At 40.5% G+C, this 16,837-nt stretch overlaps 1 protein-coding gene across 2 annotated transcripts in view; it reads left to right on the top strand.

Moving 5' to 3' along the window:
• The window catches only part of C15 (homeobox protein C15), a 172,648-nt gene extending 156,011 nt beyond the window's left edge, over positions 1-16,637 (top strand). Inside the window, exon 3 of one of the 2 annotated variants that reach the window (XM_083141288.1) lies at positions 15,613-16,637. In XM_083141288.1, coding sequence (XP_082997414.1) covers positions 15,613-15,889 — 277 coding nt within the window. In that variant the 3' untranslated portion in view covers positions 15,890-16,637. Of the gene's footprint in view, positions 1-15,597 lie in introns of both variants that reach the window. The other variant, XM_083141287.1, reaches the window with a different exon arrangement.
• The last annotated feature ends 200 nt before the right edge of the window (positions 16,638-16,837 follow it).

The raw sequence follows: 16,837 nt of genomic DNA, 5'->3' as shown, positions 1-16,837 counted from the left end.
GGATCAATTTAAATACAGCCCAGGAATATTTTTTTCAATTAAACAATATGCAACTTGGACCGAATTGAAATTGTGCGAGGAAAACGGTTCCGGACCTCTTGCGGAACCAAATAGAACCCATTAAAATTTATTGGGTTATGAAACATAATGAAATCCGAGTGGTACTAGACGAAAGAGAAACTAAAAGAATTTTATTGCTTGAAGCACGAAATGCGAATAACCAATACCGTGTGCACCGTTTGTAGCATGAATAATATCCAATCTGAGAACCTCCAGATTGTTTATTAACACTTCCAGTCACCAAAAACTTCGCACACCATGCCTTCATGGTTTTCCTATCAGGTGCTTCACCGGTAATTTCTTTGCACTGTAATGATTGATTTGGTCTCTGCATACCAGAATACAGATTGTGCGCGCTGCTGCGGAGTCGCCATTATGCTTTATGCGATTGTGGCGCTGCATAGTGAGAGAACGGTGAACTTCGAGGTCATGAAATAAAATTCTTTCAGTTTCTCTTTCGTCTAGTACCACTCGCATTCCATTATGTGTCATAACCTTATAGCAATGATTGAAATGAGGAAGGTTTGAACGGAACACGCTGTATATTGTTCTTCTTTGCTATTTCATTCATGTAGAGTCTTATAATTAGCCTATAATCATGTACTCTATTATACGAGTATCTTTCTTTCTTTTGTGGGTTTAGTGATAGATCAGCATTTGCTGAGCCTTACCCAAGATTAAAGACTACTGAATTGAAGTGAAACATAATTGCTGGAGTTATTGTACACCACATTTCTATTTTCGCCAAAACCTATTCTTTCCCTACAAACTCATAAAAAGAAGCAGCGGTAACACAAAACCTCACGACTTTATCGTCTCAAATTCCTCCTTGCACGAGAAAAAAGAGAAAAAAAAATGCATTAACGCCGTGCTTTGAAACCGTTATCCACTCCTTAAACGGTATGAAATATGCACAGGCCCCACTCTGGCAGTGATTTCAATGGCCATTTCAAAGGTTAACTTTCCCACTTGGTAAAATCTCCGCCACGTCAATTAATATTTCACCCCCGGAGCTTACGTCCAGGAAGGAAAAATGGAGGGAAGAGGACACACTGACGCCTGGCGACACTCTTATGTTGCCAGGTCGTGTACAAGGAAAGCCCATTTCCTAGTTAATTACCCACTAAGAGGATCTCTGGAGACGTTTTACTCCGGCTGTCGCCAGGCCTTTAAACTCTGATACCATCTCCACCACCCAGCTTTTGCGTTCCGACTGACGTCCAACACCTCTCTAGCAGTGATGTACCTGGCCCAGAGGATAATTACCCTTTCGGTATTCCAAAAATTTACCTTCGCTCTTAAATTTCCCTCTTTCGAAAAAAAAACAACTTATTGAGGAATTGTCGCAGATTTCAATCTACGAGATTGTACGAACGATTTTAGGGGGTGTGAGGTATAATTTAACTTCAAAATTAGGCTCGTGCGTGGATGTCCGCAGGATTTTAGGGATTTTTTCAAAGGAGGTATATTTCCCCCCTCAAAAAACACTGCTTCAGTCTAAAATTATCATGATCCTTCAACGCCCTTATAATAATTTTCATAAATTACTGTGACTGAAATGAAATTACGTATGAAATATACTTTTTAGGAGAACATTCATTTTTCGGGGCGGAGGCGTGGTCCCCCTTGCCCCCGTTCCAGACGTCCATGGGCTCTTGTGAACACTTTTATGGGTGCGTGTCAGAAAAAAATATTAGTATGTTAATTACTGATGAATAAATTTAATACTTGTATTATGTACTTAATTTTTTTTATATTGGACATTAGATTTACGAAATTTGCTATATCTTGAGTCTTCACTATTAATTAAATTTATAACCTGAAATTTCCTACACTTTTAATTTTAATTACTCAATTGAGCTCAGATTAAAAATAAATATTTTTTAGGCGCTTATACTCCATTAGAAGGGGAAAAACAAAATTAGAGGTAGTCAGAAATAAGCATTAGAATAGATGCCTACTTTCCCTGTTTCTTGCATATTTTACGATGCTTCTCACTTTTCCCTTTCCTGTAATTTGTCGTATCCAAATTCCCCGTTCCTGGGAAAATTCTTTGCTGGGAACATCACTACTGACGTCCAACACCTCTGTAGGAGCAGAGCTGGTATTACATTCCCAGAAATTTCCCATGAAGTACAAAATTCCCATTTTCTAAAAAAAATCCAAAAAATATCCCTCAACTACCAAACCTGGGCGCGTCGAGTATCTGAGCGATGATGCTAGCTGAGCAAGATTTTCGCTCGTTAAGCAGACGTTGAGCTTGACGTTGCGTGCTCACTGATCAAAATATCAGCGCCTTTGAGTAATGGCTGCGTCGAGTGGACAAGATTTCAGTGATTTTGAAAAGCTGTTAATTATGTAAATGTTTGATGTGGACAAAACCTGCATTTGGAATAAACAACACTTTCATTTTAATTCAATAACAAGAGGTGGAAAGTTATGTTACTTCAACTTCCTCTGTAATTACGCTATATCGCAAGCCGTTAAATCACAAATACTTCATTTGTCGCCATCTTCACACAATTTTCCTCTTCTTACTCTTTGACTAAATAGATCGAAATACAAAAACGATATATTCTGTGGCTAGAACCTGTGGCGAGCAAGGTTCAATTTTGCTCAGCGAACAAGTGAGCAACGTTTATTTGGTCGTCAAGTAGCTGAGCGATCACTCCCCTGGCAAAACAGGTTTATGCTGCAAAATGGCGAATAACATGTTTCACATGAGCACGACATGTGATAAGACATAGGCCTAATCAATTTTTATCTTAATGTTACGTACTTGCATTTACGAAGTCACGAGTTTGAACCATACAAACTCGGAACTAAGTGGACAGTCATTTGTTTTCTCCTCTCGCTTCCCCTTCCCTTGTACCCGATTGTCCCCGTGATGGCATATAGTGGCGCCAACTTATATGAGCCTGTGGGGCTTGACCTCCCTCACCCAATAATTGGCCTGTTACTATATCTCAGAAATAAACTACCCGCGCTAAAGAATACAAAAAGTTTCAACATTATACATGTAAAGAATTCTCACTTTCTTTTAGGACCTCCCTGATGGCGTAATGGTAACGTCGTCGCCTTGTAATCAAGGGGTTCCGGGTTCGATGTCCCGTGAAGGCACAATGCACAGTGGTTTGGATCCCACTTTAAACTGTAGCCTTTCTGTGCATAATGTGGACTTAAAAAAACAACAATTCTGACAACGTAATTTCTGACTGCTATTCAAATATTTGATAATAATTTCTTAAACTGCAACATGGTACTTGTCACTGTCACCATCCGTTGTCACATCGAATAAGGGCTTATAACCAGGATGGCAGTTATCTTCAAAATAGGCAATTATGGCTAAAATAGACCAAAACGGCCACTATATAATTCATATATTCCTCTCAGAAATGGACTGAAATGGTTTTAAAATGTGAAAGTCTACATTTTCTGGCCATGGATTAAAAAAAGGCATTGTAGAGCAAATTCTTAGCACAGTAATTGATTTTGCGTATTTCACTTCGCATTTCTGCCACTTTTAGCTAAAACGCTTCGAATATTCTGTTTATTAACTTCCTTATGAACATAGATATTAGCCTCGTCACTGTGAAGAACTTTACATTCCAGTGGAAGAATCACACTGTAATTGTTGGAAACAACAAAATTCAACCCTTCTGGAATATCCGTGATCAAAATCATGTGCGATGGCACGCGAACTTCTCTCCCTAGAAGCAGGGCCGAATTAAGACAAAATTGGGTCTCATGCTTGAGATCTTCGGTGAACAATAAACACAACGAGTTGTAGTTACGTCACAGCGCAAAGAATAATAGTAACTGTATAATAAGTCTCTAGGCGTCCGAAATTGGGGCTCCAAATTTCATTCTAAGATTTATTTTCAGGTTAATATAGCAAAAGAAAACTGGTTCAGCTTTCGGAAAATTCTCGTCTGTTTTCATCTGGGCCTATTTCAGGAATGGGCCTAATGCTGCAGCATCAATAGCACCCACCTTAATCCGGTCCTGCCTAGACGTCAGTATGATCTCGATGCGTTACTGACGCGTTAGAGGCATTTTAATGCTTTCTTCTGACGCCTCGAATAGGAGCAAATTGGTACAAGAATTCAGTCATAACTTTTTACTGGTTAAAGATACCTCAAAATTACATTCACCACTGCATTTCTCCTGACATTCTAGCCTGATTTGATATATCATATCACCCAATTCCCATTTAAAATTTTGAAGTTGAATTCAAGATGGCGGGTTTCAAGATGGCTGCAAAACTAACACAAAAGGTTTGTAATAATAGGGGTGAGGGGAAAATGTTATAGGGCATATGATTATGACGGCCGCCATCTTGAAACTCGTCATCTTAAATTCAACTTCAAAATTTTAAATGGGAATTGGGTGATATGATATATCAAATCAGGCTAGAATGTCACGAGAAATGCAGTGGTAAATTCGAAGTATCTTTAACCAGTAAAAAGTTATGACTGAATTCTTGTACACACACCACACACACACTCTCTCTATACATTTATACAGTTACCGGCACAAGTAAGACACCTATATTTCTGAAATACTCGCTTCCTTATAAGGAGTTGTGTGTGTTGCCTAGCTCTACGGTGGTGATAGAAGTTGCATTGAAAATTTACTATTAAAATCCACAACACACATAACATGTCCCATATTTTTGCCGCTGAGTGTACATTTACGGAGCTTTTTAAGAAAATTCCCTTTTTATCCCTTCGCTGTTTCGAAATCGTGAGAAACAACCTACCACCGAGGGAAAATCCCTCTCTCGCCGCTGCACGGGGGACATTTCGTGGAGGACGTCGCTGCGTCTTGTTTGTTACCGTGTTGTCATCGGAAGACACGGGGCGGTCTCCTCTCAGCCTCTTTACCCAGCCGAAGAAGAGGCGCTCAGTCGGGGAATCTAGAACGAAGACGATGGCCGGCCGACCACGGATAAGTTGACAGTTTAAAAGCGGCTGAATAATGCAGAACCGTGAATAATGAAAAGGTACACGACTCGGCTGTTTAGCGCCGTAAAATATTCAGCCGGGGCGCGGCAACGTAGGGGCGGGAGGGGCGGAGTGCCGAGGAAGTCGTTCGTCAGAAAAAGCCCTTCGCTTCCCCCTTGTCCGCAGACTGGAGGAGTTAGGAAGGGGGGAAAGGGCTTCCGCTGCCCTTCTGGAGACTGGCACCCGCCCTTGGAGTCCATTATAGGGAGAGCGAGACGATGTGATAAGTGTCCACTTCTGATGTCGTGGTGAGACCCGTGAAAGACGCCATTGACGTTTCGAAGTGCAAAAACAATACATCATGGATGCATTTTTTAACGCGGTCCCTCCCTAAGGTATAGGAAATCCTGGGCACGGCTTGACCAAGAAAAGAAACACCCTCTGACGCTGTAGTCGAATTTTCATCCGTAAGCCAGCTCCTGCGTTGCCAAAACGTGCTGTGTTCTTCAATGCATTTATTCAGCACTGATGATGATGAAAAATTTTGGGGCGTGTCGGAACATGCGGCCATTTTGCACCCTTCAATGTACATTGGGAAATATCCTCTTAATTTAATCCTAATCTGAGAGTTAAAAGGGGGCGCATAAACACCACTGGAGAAAGTTTAAAAATGCAAGATACTTAAAAAAGACTTTCTCACAGACAGTGGAAGAGCCAACTCTTCTGAAAAAGCTAAAAACATTTGATAAAACACTCTCAAAAATGATGATAAATCGTTGGGAAGGTTAAAACTCTGTCCGAGGATATTCAAGTCCGCACAGTCGATAAGAATGTGCCGAACACAGGCATGATACAGCGCAGAATTCAACCCTTGCTGCAAATAACAATGTGTGAGACGGCTATGTCCGATACGAAGTCCAGTTAAAATCACCTCTCCTCGACGGGAGGAACGGGACGAGTATCGGCATGCACCAATGGTGGTCTTGATAGCGCGACCCTTGTTCCCCGTTGCCTCGTCGCACTCTTGCTTCCAGTTAGGAAGAGAGATAGCTTTGAAACACATTCTGCAGGTGACTTTACTTGGCGCCAAGTGTTTGTACGTACCATCACGTAGGGGAAATCTGTACACGGCAAGAAAAGAGGCACAATATTTAACGTTGCTGAATTTTTTGACAACGATTGATTGATTCATTCATTTTAAAATTATGGGCACGTCAGCACACAGGCTATTTGTGCCCATCACGCCATACCAAATACAAAATAAAAACCAGGACCTTAATACAAGAAAAATACTATGTGTTATAATCTTTCTAAATCAATTACTAAAACTAATATTGTCGTAGACTTGACACGCACCTTTAGACTTGAGTGTAAATGTCCTAAGTATGCTAATTTCCCATAATCGGACTTCTCAGGTTTTGCTTAACACGGCAAGGAACCACAACCACTTAGATTACACTAACCTCTACGCGTGCAGAGAAAAATTATGTATTTCACTTTCACAAATAACACAATTCAGATATGTTTTAAATTTTTATCTTCCTCGATCTAAAGAAACCTACACACTTCCACAAATATTAAGATTCATCAACGTTAATCGCATAAAAACACTGAAAAATACTTGATATGTAATATTACTACCTTCTGCAGAAACCAATATCTTCATTATCACATTTTTTTCTCTTTCATAACCCAATCTTCTAGCTTATGTATTTTTTCTTAGAGGTTAACATGAAGGTTGGTCGTCAACCACAAATGTTGTGAAATGCGTCATATTGTCAGTATTATTGACAAGGCCGTTACAGACTACTAACAACAACTATAGCTATAATGTCTCTGAGGATAATAACTCCATATCCTATAGTTAAAAGCTGAGGCTGTAATGGGGCACTCAACACACGTAAGAACAACATGATCCCACAGAGGATTATCCTGACCGCTGTCACAGGCGCCAGATCCTCGTTGGCCTGCAAGAAGCAGCTTGTGGGGTGTACAACAGGAAGTGAGGTTGACTTTCAGGTGCCTTATTAAAAGGTCACACCTTACACTCACCCCTTTTTTTTGACAACGGTTGGACTATAAATATGGCAAGGCAGAGACACACTGAAATGGAATGGAACATAAGTCGCTTTTTTTACACTTTGCCAGCCGAAGTTTGGCGAAAACAGCAGAACGTGGTGTATTTCTCCATAGCAGCTGACTGTTTTATTCTTGGTGTTTAGGGCAACATTGTTTGATGGGGAGGGGGGGAAGAAGCAGACAGACAGACAGACAGACACAGACTCACACACATACACACTATATATACAGATCATTCCCTGACATTCACTACGAGACTCGGCGGCAAGCGGCCCGGCATGAGCGCTTGTCTTTCCCGGTGAACGGGTCCGCGACAGTCGCTTATATTAAACCTCGTAAAAAAGTTAAAGTGACAGGGTCAGTTCTGAATAAAAGTGAAAAGAAAAATGGGGAAATAAAGTATACAAAGACAATCCGCACACCATCCGTGAGTTAAAAGAGAGTACTGTACGAAGAATCGGGAGAATTACAGTAGACTAACTTGCACGTGTAAATGCCGATTTCTTCGGAGATGCCAGGAATGTGTTGCAGCAGAGGGACATCATTTTCAACACCTTCTGTAGTCAAGGTTAGTACACAATAGGAAAACTGTAATTTTCATAGCCAACTCTAGCGACTGTCGCTGACCCGTTCACCGGGAAAGACAAGCGCTGATGCCGGGCAGCTTGCCGCTGAGTTTCGTAGCGAATGTCAGGGAATGCTCTGTGTGTATATATATATATTTATATATATCATAGGGTATTTAAATATGTATGTGTCAATTATTAAATAATCAAATTATATTATAAAATATATAATATATAAAATCGACTGTCCTTCATTCAATATTTGATTGCAAATTGAAGATTTTAATATGCTATGACGATTTGCGTGACTAAGAGGGAGGGGGGAAAATTAAGATATATTAAAAGTTTCCTAAATATAATTCACATCTAAATGCTATGGCATGTTTAATTAATATATTTATATACTTTGCGGTAGCTGACGAAAGGCGATGAGAAATGGAGAAGAAATAAGAAGTCGGACTAATTACTGTGTTCTGGGGATTGCTGGGTTCAGTGTCTTTAGAGATGAGGCTCTTTGGTGTACGTTCTTTGCGTATGTTTTCGATATTATTCCAGTCAAGTATATTGGAATCCCATACTAATTGTTTATGTTTGTTGTGAGGACAAAAACTCTCCCCCACCGGAAAAGTTTGGTGGGGGAAATTTGAGGACAAAATCTGGTGGGGGAATTCCCCGTCCCCCCTCCCCCCGGATTTCGAAGGCTGCACCAGCTCTAACACAAACACACACGAAGACGACCCAAAATCACAAAAGATCTGGGCCAACCCTCAATAATATCCATTATATGCAGGCAACACTCCGAGGTGAACGTTTTCACGTCGTGTTCGGGAACCGCAGATACTTGCCCCTTACTCTAGATGAGGCACAAGCGCATTTTTCCTCAGCCACTGGTATATTCATTACTTCAGACCGTAATTTTTCGCAACTGCGATAACACGAAAAAAATCAATTGTTGCAAAAATGCGTTTATGCATGTGCGGTGACATGTTCCAATCACATTTTTCCTGTATTCGAAACGCGAAATAAGCTCATTTAACTAAAAATGCGAATTGTTACCATTTTCGCGAATTTCAACACATATTGTAGTTAAAAAAACGAAAATACCGCGAAAATTCTATATATGTCTTGTGATTCAGGCTTAAAAAAATAAAATGTACCATATTTACGGATGCATAAAGCACACGCCACACACCCCAAAAAAACTATGGTGCGTGATATACATGAAATAATTACGACAGCTACACGAAACCACCATTTCTTTTTACCTTCTCCAGAAACATTTTGCATCACCGAGCAAAGCTGTCGAGATCTTGCGGGAGTTCGAGTGGGTGCTTGCCGTTACGCGGAAGCCCTAACATCGGAGCTAGAAACATTTTGCGTTACCGAGAGAAGTGGCACGGTTTTGGCGGAAATCGGGTCAGCACTTGCCGTCACATGGGAGCCGTAACATCGGCATTTGTCGGATAGAGAATTGGAAAATGGCATCCTCAAGAGTCGTTCCCAACGTATGAATGACGAACAGATATGGGACATGTGACTTACATAAAATACTAATTTAAAAGCACAATGATGGTATAATTTTAGGTATACTTGTCAGAAATTTGTGCTAAGATAAAAACGGGAATTTTGGAAAAAATAACACCAATTTTGGAAAAAAAAATTAACACCGAAAAATCCATGTCCCTGCTCATCGTTCATCCTCGTCGTCGCCATTGTAGCAGGACGTTCAACAACTAATCGCAAACACACGAAACTAACACTGAAGTTGGCAACACTACCGTTTCTTCCACAGATCCTCAGTCAAAGGCCACTCTTTCTTAAACTGGAGCAATTGGGAAGCTTCCGCCATTTTTACGACGTCTCCGGAAACGTGTGACCACAGTCGACCATTGTCTATTGCAGCCTGAATAATACAAAGCTAGGAAAGATTTCCCCTTCAAATTCCCAACTCCACTTTGTCAAAGGAGTTTCAGCGGTGCGCCCCCCCCCCTATTTTCTTTCAGCTTCAGCTTCGGCGACCGCCTCCTCACAAACGCCCTTAATATTTGATGCCCTTTCGGAAGAGCGACACGTCACAGCGGTGAGAAAAAGGGGGCAGAACTTTAGACTTCTTTGATGTCAGGGCCAGAATTGTTATTTCCACTCTCGCCTGTTGTCTTAGCTACGGATTCCAAAATGAAACTTCGGAGGGGGTCTGCTGTAAAAAAGAGGGGAGGGGAGGAAAAGTGCTGCTCCTTGTTCCGCCGTAAACATTCAAAAAAGGGGGGGGGGGAGGAGCGTCGCCTCGAAACACACGGTTTAAGCTAAATCAATGTGGCATTCGACGACCTTTCTTCTCTTTAATTATTAATTTATAGCTCCAGCATTTACTTCTTGAGTTTCTTTGTTTGCTGCCATTTGGAAAATATCGGGGAGGGGGATTCAACGCCCCGCAAAAAAGGAAGTTATGGACTTAATCAGCAGTGCCTGATTAAAGGTTTCCAAAACCTACAGTGTTAGAAATTACCGTCAAATTTACAATATTTCACCGTTAAAATGCAAGGTCCGTTGACTTGGTTGCCGCCTGCTTTGGAAGGTCTGTTCATAACGACCCTTTTAAGCAAGCCGAGGTGGTTGTAAAACTGTGACGTTAAAGGGATGGCAGATCGCTGGTAAAAGTTTGGTATCCGCTAGTTTTAGCAAGGAAAACTTGTTTCTCTGTTCTTTCCTTGCGTTTGTATTCGTGTATTTCAAGTAGTTTCTTTTAGGCGATTCATATTGTAGTGTCTGGGTGACAATACATAATGTCTCACTGTGCTGCAAGTGCATGAATATATCAAGAAAACGAAAAATTCCCATATTGTTTACCTTATGTTTCCACCCGATGAGAAGTTCCGAGCGAATACTATTAAAAGACAAATTTCAGGTTGCCATTTTTAATTTTATACCAGTGTGTTACGAATGTGATTTAAAATCCGAATTAGTAGGAATTACAGCAAAGAAGAGCCTTAAGAAAGGCACTTCCTACAATGACAATCCCAATTTCACTAGCTTAGTGACGATAACAGTGTTCTTGCAAGACTTGTGTAGTTGGGATTCCCAAATGTGGACTTTTTTCTTATGGGGTATATGATCTGACTACCATGTTCGAGATAGTGTAGAGTCCGAACTCCACACCTCCTGTACGCCTTCATGGTGTTGTGTAAAGCACATGGGAGCACTTTACTTTTACTAACGGAGTAGTGATCGTGAAATGAGGAAGATGATACTTAAAGTACAGCACATTGAGAGCTTTGTTAATAATTGACCTGAAAAATGGAAAGTGGTTATAAACCTCTATCCGGTAATTACACAGTTATCATGATGTTAATGATTCATGCAACTGTAATTGATTAGAGAACGAACTTTAAAGGGAAAAAGTTTACTCTAAAAAGGACCAAAAAATAATTAAAAATTATTGCCAAAAAAAGGAATGAAAAAGGACTATAGTTTATTTTTGCACTCCACTAAAAATATAATTTAAAATGAAAGCACAATACATAGCAGGGATACATTAAATTTCACATGAAGTAAGGTAAAAAATGCAAGAAATTTAATGTTTCAAGTCAGAATGTACGCCCATTAACCTAGATAACACTTGCAACGCTCAGTTAAGTTAAGTTGAAAAATAAACACACATTTGAAATTCAGAAACATTTTATGTGTAAAAAGTACTAAATAAGGCCATATTTGGAATAAGTGTAATTTCAGTGAAAACATCGGAACATTTCGCGGCGTCCCTGTATGCGGCAAGGCAAGGCAATAGCTTAATTTACAAGTAGCTTAATTAATACTAAATTTGCATACTAAAAGAAAAACTTACCTCCCGAAATGAAATCACAATTACACCACTGAATGGGCATTCCTCCCTCCCCACACCAAAGCCGAAACAATTAATTTGAATAGTGGTTTAGTGTAGAGGTGTCTCGTGAACGCATGCGGTGCATGCTGCGCATGCGTCAATTGTGGGAAAAAAGACAGCTTGCTCTGCGACGACATTCATGAGCATTTCTACATTCTAATTTCTTCATATACGAGAAGTATTTATTTTACGCGAGAGCGCTGAACTAAGCTTATATTACATTTCTTGGATCTGAAGTGAAACAAAGTAGTAATTCTTTTCCCATAATTGATGCATGCGTCACTTCAGATCCAAGAAATGTAATATAAGCTTAGTTCAGCGCTCTCGAGTGAAACAAATACTTCTCATATATGAAGAAATTAGAATGTATAAATGCTCATGAATGTCGTCGCAGAGCAAGCTGTCCTTTTTCCCACAATTGACGCATGCGTTCACGAGACGCCTCTGGTTTAGTGTTAATATAAAATATATTTGGATTGGGGCTTGCTTGCATTTTTCTTCCCCAACGATCGCGACTGCAGCGCCACTCAATCTCTCATCTTCCCCAACACGTTTTCGTCGTTGGATCGCGAACATGATGAAGCACCAGCGCGAAGTTGATCAACGGCTGACAGAGCAAATTAAAAGAAGCATTCATTCGTCGCAGCCGCCATTGTTTCCATGGTAACGGAACATCTGGTTTTATGTCCCGCCGAAACAAAAACAGCCAAGAAGATTGGGAGGTGCTGATTAAGAGGCGGCGTTTGCTCTGTCGAACGTCAGATGGCATCAGCGTCTCCAGGCAACCGTGGCGTCGGTTGCCTAATGAAAAGTGCGCAGGAGTGGGAAGGGGGGCGCTGAATTAATGAAAGGCAACTCAAATTGCAGGATTACGCCTCCATGTTGAAGCGTTCCTATGAGAACGTGGCTATCCTATGGCATTTGCCTTCTTTCTCATGCTGGGGTGGTCATCTAAAGGTGAGTGCGTTGTGAAAATATGCTATCGTCTTTCTTTTGAAATTTACTGATACAATTTCCAAAAAATCTGAATATTTACTTGACCCCGTCCACTGGGGTAATGCAGGATACCCTAGAGGGGCGAGATACACTACATAATATTTTCATAATTAATATTTTTAGCCTTCGTCTTAAAGATGGTTCAAAGACAAAAATTGTAATCGGGAGTCATTTTAAGCCGGGCTTGCAGTTACTACTTTCATTCTTCCATAGTTCTTTTTTGTTTTCATTTGAAAATATTGATTTTCTCATAATTTCTGGACGGGCTGTATCCCCATTAACCCTCCCTACGTACGCCAGTGGCCACGTCAACTAATACCAGCAATCACACAAGGCGTTTCTACCTGGTCACGTTTTACAAAAAAAAAACTACAGACTATAGCTCTTTTCAGTTCTTACGGCGGGCGCTCTATAAGTTGACAGGGGAAGTGGGGAGCGGGGAAGCGACCAATCCAGCACAATAAGAAACGTAGCGGCCAGTAGAACGAGTTTCACGTAGTACTTTTCCGGCCGCGTCGTGTCTCTCGGCGCCACTGCTGTTGTCTGGTTGGTCTGTTTGCGTAATCCCCGCTCCCCACTTCCCCTGCCAGCTTCTAGAGCGCCCGCCGTAAGAACTGAAAAGAGCTATAGATATGTTTACAAACACCGCCCGGGATCGAACCTGGGTCTCTCGAATGGTAGTCAGACGCCCTAACGACTGAGCATAACGTATTTAATTGCGACAGCGTGTCTATTACTGAAAGTCGCTTCTGTTTACTGAACCTTTACTTGATCTGACCCCAAATATAATTTAGAAACATATTTACATGTTGAATTTTATTTAACTTTAAGGACAAATCACCCCCAAAATGTTGATGATTAGATGATCTTTCATGGAATACAATGAAACATATCGCAATGTAATGTAATATAAAATAGGCTCACTATGGCTTCAATTCCTTTGGATTGGAAGATAATGTGGTCAAAACACACTTTTTGGGTTTATCTACTAAAGACGAGATTCTTTAAATTGGAGCATCTTTCATCTGTAAAAATTATTTCAAGAGGTAGAAGGGGTACAATTCAGACCAAAGGGCTTAGGGGTACTGTGCCCTCTCCCAAAATTCGCCCCCTACGGAAGGGGCAACTCTGGTACTAACCCGAAGCCCCCGCGCAAGATAAAAATTTTTGTTTGTGTACTTTTTATTACAAGTTTATAATCGATGGTACTTCCAATTAAGCAACTAATCTGATTTTTCCTGACAGGCAAGCAAAAATTAAGATTTTAACTTGCTTAAAATGCTTTTCCATTACAACCGTTGAATCATTCGCTACGTAATGGTGGAGGAGCATAAAACGTCAGCATAATAGCAGCTGAAAGAAGGACACTTGGAGGTGAGGGCTGTAAATAAGATAAAAATTATCCCCCCCTCCCCCGCTTTCGAATATGTGATCACCACAGAACAACATGCAATAAAACACTTCCGCTTTTCCGAGCAAGCAGCCGACAAGATAATAGGACGAATTCCGCCAGTTCCGTTGATGTGCATCTGCTATGCCAAGGAGCGCAATAAAACCAAGCTCCCATTTCACTCAGATGGCATTATAAGTACCCTCGGTTAGTTTATGGACGCTCTCTTTACCTTCCTTCGACGAATACTTTACCTGTTAGTGGCCGAAATGTTTACTGGGAAAGGCGCGTTGCATCGTGGGAAATAATTAACCCTCCGCGGTCGATAACGAAACACCCCCCTTCCCCACATATATCAGCGCTTTCAAGCGCAGTGAGTAATAACTGGTAAATTGGCCACGTGCAGAGGTTAATTGAAATATGTTACCTTCCGCAAGTCTTAATCGATGGTCACTTATACGTTCAGTCGATATGTTGTCCGAATAATGTTAGCTTGTAAGTGAAACTGAATTTATATTCACCACAGCTCTTTCAGTTTCCAAAGGGTCAATATTACTTGTATATTTCATTGTATAGAAGGCTAACGCCGTTCTTTTGCCTTGATCCTGAGGGATGTGTGTTCTTGAGGGGGTTAAGTCTTTCAATTTGAGCCGTTATAGGCTTCTAATGTTTTTATTCGTGGTATTTATATTTTCAATTGTCTTATTTTACGTCGCTTTTTCTGCAACTTTTGGCTAATCGCGACGATGAGGTTGAAATGTATATCACATGATGAACTGGCATTCCCGGTAGGTACACTCACCGGCAATAAAAATGGGACACCTAGATCCTGAGAAAGATACGGAGTTATGTGTTTTGCCTAACTCCGCGGCGCTGACCGAACTTCTTATTGAAAAGTGGCTATCGAAGTTGACTTATCGCCTAACAGTTAGTCAATACATACAACGCATAGCAGGAAAACTGGTATTTCAGGATGCAGGTGTTCCATTTTGTATTGCCGTTGACTGTACATGGCTAATCTACCACTAAATGCGCTCGGTCACAGAGATGGCTATTTTCACTTTTGGTAAGAAGTTCACTTCTATGTGGCACAGTATTTTCTTTGTAAGAGCTGAAATTGACGATTTTACTTGTCAAATCAGCAGGCACTGTTTCACATTCCTCGACTCTCTTGTGGTGAGATCAAATTCTATGTACGCTATAACATGAAAGCATGTCCTTCTATTTCTGTTTGTGTATGAAGTTCCAACAAGTTTTATTTTAATTTAAATATTGGCTCCACAGAAACGACTTAACTTTCTTAAGAACGAGAAAATGAACAGTATGTTTCAAAAATGCAATAAGATTGAGGGGATAATGTGAGGAAGTGGATACTGGGAAATACGCGGGCGAGGAAAGGAATGATTCGTTACGTACTCTTATATTATTTCAATGTTTTCTTATAATTATTGTTAATAGTACTGATGATATATATTTAGTCCACACCGCCAAATAAAGACTGAATTGTCTTTGAAATATGTGTATTTCCCTTATACTAAAATCCAGGAATGTATGACATTACCACGAAGCAAAAATGTTAATTCGTCCACTGGTTTTCCCTACGGAATTATAACTCTGGTTTTGCGATATGAATATAATAGCATTTAAGATGCACGCTTTTTACTTCTAACATTACAACAGGCACTCTCTTTGCAGGCGACAAACAGCTGAAGAACGCGAAGCGGAGCGGCAGGCGGCGAATCGACTGATGATGTCACTTCAAGCAGAAGCCATCAGCAAAGGGATGTACCCGGAGTCCAGGGATGGTCTTTGCGTCAACAATGCATCCTTGAGCGCACTGCAGAACCTTCAACCTTGGGCAGGTGGTGCAGCAGGGGACCCTGACAACCCCTTACAGCCACCCCCAGCACCGCCGGATCAACCCACGACACCCTACATCAACGCTGCACCCATGGCATCTCCCATTTGCTAAAATACTCGAAGTTGCCGAAACGTGCAAGGACAAAAAAAAAGGGCATTTTAGTGGTATTCAGTGAGACACTTTCTGTGTAAGCCATAGACATGCAGTGAGTGGTCAAGAGGGGCATTGCTAACCTGTTTCAAGTCAGAAGGTAGCGAAATAAATTGGCGTGCCGAACTGTAAAACCGGTTGAATGTGGGGATTTTATCAAACATGAGGCGGTGTCCTGGCAAAAGTGCAAATATGTGCCATTTCCCCCTTCTGGTATCCAATATCTTTCACTCTGGATTCTGCTATTTCACGTGTATCCCACATCGAAAGTAACTTGTCAGTATTGAGTGACTGTACATATCTGTAAATGTGATCATGAGACTTTTTAACTCATTATGAACTTAATTCCACTCGTTATAACGATGTGGATTTTATGAATATACGTGCAATGATTTCATGTACATAAGTCAAGTGTCAATTTAAACAATTCAAAGCGAAATGAAGTTATGTCACTTCTACATATTATTCGCTGCGCTGTATATATTATTCCTGCTGTAAACATTTGATGATCAGAAATCTACGTCTTGAAGAACAGTTCTATACACGATCATCGTGGCACATTTTGCACCTAATTTCGAAAAGAAAAAAAATTGCAGTGCCATATTCTTTCCGCATTAAATAGTTTTGCTGTACCATGTTGTTAAGTTTCAATAGTCATTTGTTTTATAAACCATTCAAATGTTCATAGCACTTACCATTTACTTCTTCTGTGAGCAAATAAACTATGAAATTAACTTCTGTTTTATTTGTTGCATGTGAATAATCATTTCCAACAGTACTCCAATAGCAAACATTTAAATAGAAGTAGCCTACGTACATCTATACTATACACTTGTACCATCACATTTCTTACAAAACTAACGAAACTCACAACTAAAAATGGATAACAATGAAAAGCTCTTATTATGT

The sequence above is a fragment of the Lepisma saccharinum genome, chromosome 19 (genome assembly GCF_977018435.1).
Source record: "Lepisma saccharinum chromosome 19, izLepSacc3.1, whole genome shotgun sequence".
Classification (NCBI taxonomy): Eukaryota; Metazoa; Arthropoda; class Insecta; order Zygentoma; family Lepismatidae; genus Lepisma; species Lepisma saccharinum.
The sequence above is the reverse complement of the archived record's forward strand: the minus strand, read 5'-3'. Positions and strand labels throughout refer to the sequence as shown.